Source organism: Solanum tuberosum, unplaced genomic scaffold (genome assembly GCF_000226075.1).
Source record: "Solanum tuberosum cultivar DM 1-3 516 R44 unplaced genomic scaffold, SolTub_3.0 scf00214, whole genome shotgun sequence".
NCBI lineage: Eukaryota > Viridiplantae > Streptophyta > Magnoliopsida > Solanales > Solanaceae > Solanum > Solanum tuberosum.
In genome coordinates, this window is record NW_006239139.1 from 452,223 (window position 1) to 456,213 (window position 3,991).

General features: G+C 37.3%; 1 protein-coding gene across 4 annotated transcripts in view; it reads right to left on the reverse strand.

Moving 5' to 3' along the window:
• Positions 1 to 1,844: 1,844 nt before the first annotated feature.
• Positions 1,845 to 3,991, reverse strand: part of LOC102597765 (phosphatidate cytidylyltransferase-like) — a 17,376-nt gene continuing 15,229 nt past the window's right edge. Inside the window, exons 11-13 of one of the 4 annotated variants that reach the window (XM_015312643.1) lie at positions 2,653 to 2,736; positions 2,451 to 2,562; positions 1,845 to 2,285 (exon numbers count right to left, since the gene is read on the reverse strand). In XM_015312643.1, coding sequence (XP_015168129.1) covers positions 2,473 to 2,562; positions 2,653 to 2,736 — 174 coding nt within the window. In that variant the 3' untranslated portion in view covers positions 1,845 to 2,285; positions 2,451 to 2,472. 4 annotated transcript variants of the gene reach the window in all.

The window sequence follows — 3,991 nt, forward strand, 5'->3', positions numbered from 1 at the left end:
TTTGTTTAGGAATCGCGCAAATTCTTCAATTTTTCGTGTGTATTAGCTTATGGATCTGGCGCCCGGAGCACCCAAAAATTTTTTCTCAAGAAACTTTATGAGATCCTCTGTATTGAGTTGGGGAACCATCACGTATACTCATGTCATTTTTTCACGCTTATTTCCGCATCTACAGGCCCTTTTTAAGGAATCACCCAAATTCCTCAATTTTTTGTGTGTTAATGACCATGGATCTTCCGTCAAGAGCACCCAAATTTTTTTTCTCAAAACATTTTATGAGAACCTCCGCATTGAGTTGGGGAACCATCACGTATACTCACACAATTTGTTCACGCCCATTTTCCATATGCCCTTTTTCAGTAATCGCGCAAATTTCATAATTTTTCGTGTGTATTAGCCCATGGATCTGGCGCCCGAAGCACCCCAAAAAAAATTCTCAAAAAACTTTATGAGGACCTCCGTATTGAGTTCGGGAACCAATACGTATACTCATATAATTTTTTTCACGCTCATTTCCGCATCTATAGGCCTTTGTTTAGGAATCGCGCAAATTCTTCAATTTTTCGTGTGTATTAGCTTATGGATCTGGCGCCCGGAGCACCCAAAAATTTTTTCTCAAGAAACTTTATGAGATCCTCTGTATTGAGTTGGGGAACCATCACGTTAACTCAGACCATTTTTCTCACTCCCATTTCCACATCTACATGCCTTTCTTTAGGAATCCTGTAAATTTCTCTATTTTTCGTGTGTATTAGCCTATGGATTTGACGTCGGGAGCACCCAATTTTTTTCCTCAAAAAACTTTATGAGGACCTCAATCTTGAGTTGGGGAACCATCACGTATACTCACACAATTTGTTCACGCCCATTTTCCATATGCCCTTTTTCAGTAATCGCGCAAATTTCATAATTTTTCGTGTGTATTAGCCCATGGATCTGGCGCCCGTAGCACCCAAAAATTTCTCAAAAAAGTTTATGAGGACCTCCGTATTGAGTTGGAGAACCATCATGTATACTTACACCATTTTTTCACGCCCATTTCAGCATCTACAGACCCTTTTTTAGGAATCATGTAAATTACTCAAATTATTATGTGTATTAGCTCATGGATCTGGAACCCGAAGCACCTAAATTTTTTTCTCAAAAAACGTTATGAGGACCTCCGTATTTAGTTGGGACCCTTCACATAACCATTTTTTTCACGCTCATTTCCGCATCTACAGGCCCTTTTTAGGAATGGCCTAAATTCCTTATTTTTCGTGTGTTAGCCTATGAATCTGGACCCGAAGCACCCAATTTTTTTTTCTCAAAACATTTTATGAGGACCTATGTATTTAGTTGGAGAACAATCACGTATACTCACAAACGTTAATTATGTCACATAAGTTGAGACAAAGGGAGTAGATATATAGATTGTTACACAAAATTACGCAATGAATAATATTCTCTCCGTCTCAATTTATGTAGTACAACTTAAATTTTGAGTTTCAAAATTTTAAACTTTAACAGCTAGTTCAGCATAGAAGTATTAAAATTCTTGCAATAAAATTCATTTATTTAAAAACTATGTTGAAACCTATAAATAACATTAGTTCACCACCAAAAATGTTTAGTAGACATATTCAGAAAAAATTGATCGGTTCTCAATACGTTAACTATGCCACATAAATTGAGACAAAGGGAGTTGATATATAGATTGTTACACAAAATTATGCATGGATTGTATTAAGAATATCTATTGGAAGATACTTTTATAGTTAGATATACAAATAATACATAGATTTCATCACAAGTTATACTCGTTAGATTTTTATTAGACAACATAAATTACGCAGAGTTTGATACAAAAAACTAAACAGTGCACTGGTTATGCAATGCAAAGATAATATCAAGAACACACTGCTTACAACACATGGAACAAAGTCCAGCTTGAGAAATGTGTAACTGTTTTACATAAATTAGTAGCAATTCCACAAGCAAATATCAAATACACGCTGACACCATGTAAATTCTGCCAATTACACCAAACTCTTGCCAGTAATCAGGGAAATTTTACCAGGACTACAAACTCTGTGTCTAACATGCATCGTCTTTCTCCTGTCAAAGCTATATTTAAAACATTCTCAACAGATGACTTAAAATGTCACTTCCCCTTTCGAATGATTCAGTGCTCTCTTCAACCAGCAAGTTTAGCCTTGTCAGCCCTCACTGAAATCAGACCAATTAGGTACGGATCAACTTGCTTAACCAATGGGCACAAGAATTTTGACAAATGATGCTTCATCGTGCCCTATTATTTGGGGAAGGTAGAGATTCACAGAACTATCAGAACATCTAAACGAAAAAGGAAGAGGGAGAAGCACTATACAGCTAGTGAAGTCAAGGCCAGTGGGAAATGCTAAGTTCTGAGGGAAAAACAAAAGGAGAGAACATATACAAGAGAATCTTATCTGAAGGCTACATCAATCACACTCAAGATTCTCCAAACGTCCTCTCCTGGATGATCTGCCCAAGTTTCTTGTACACAGCTAGCTGCTCCTCGAATGTAAGGTTCAGTATTATCTACACCATTGCAGAAGAACATCAATCAACACTCACAGTTATATTTCATTAAGACTTTTCAGAGTGTTCATGTGAACTTGAGAAACCTACCTGATCCAAGATCATCTCAATTGACAAGTTCTGTGGCACAATAAAGGACTGATGATAGATATATGCAAAAACAGCCATCACCATCTGCAGAAATATAACTCCTCATGAAAAAAAGATTCAGAATCTCGGCGATTCAGATTAGAACTACAAAGTACTACTGCTCAGCAAGGCACATTATGCAAGAGGGAAAGGCAAAGCACAAGAAAGAATACCAATCTGAAAATACTAATTCTAGTAATCAATGTCAGAGGTCAAAATCAGTACGCAACATCGCTTGGCTATTCCTGCTAAACTATTATTTGTCCAGGTAAGGGTAAGAACCTTCTGCCGATTTCACCCTTCAAGTGTTGGTTCTTTCATATTTAGGTTTAGAGATAGATCCATTATGTGATCCGCGTCAACATATTCTATTTGTTTACAGGGTGGATTATGGTGACAGTACTGAAGCTTTGCTACTGTTCAATACATAATGAGTCTACCATGTCTTCCTCTTTGTAATCTCTCCCAAAAACTAGCAGAGGTTTCACGATGCAGTTCAACATCATAATGAAAACGACTTGACACTGGATTTTACAATATCTTTTATCAGTCAGGATATTAAGTGACCAACTAATAATTAGGAGGATTGTTTTTTACGGACTATCCTAATGCCCACATTAGGGGACAAGTGGCAATTGGAAAAATATATCATTGCAAGTATTGAAAATCCATCAAGTGTATTAAATGAATGTCAAATTTTCAAATGTACAGTTCAGAAGACGACAGACTGAAGCGAAACAACTCTTCGTCTTTGGATCCATCAAAGCTAAAATTGCATGTTCCAAGATTCCTACCCCTTCTTGGATAGAACTAATTCTTTTTCCTGATATAACTTAAAGTGTAGATAATTCCAAGAAATCATGGCAAGAGAATCCATGGAGGACAATTTTATGGCTCAGACATGTAATGTTGCCAAAAAAAGGGTTCCTTAATATTCGATAATACCTGCCATAAAAAAGTTCGAAACCCATATTTAATTTAGCTTCCGTTCAGGTTCGAAACATGTGGCCCAAAGCACCAGATTTTGAAGATAAAGTGTTTGCTTGGTGGAACAGGTACGATATTTCTGGCACGCCATCTTTTCACCTTGCAAGTTGAAAATGTTAAGGTGTCTGGCAGGGTTGGAGGCAAAAATCGAGGCATTGTGGTTGAAAGAAGGGGATTCTGACTCAAAATCCTTTCATAGGGTGGTAGCAGACAGGAGGAAGAATTTCATTGAGTCTTTAAAGGTGAATGGAGAGGTGTTTGAGGGGAAGTAGGAAGTGAAGGGGTGCCACAAATTTTGTGTGTGTGTGTGGGG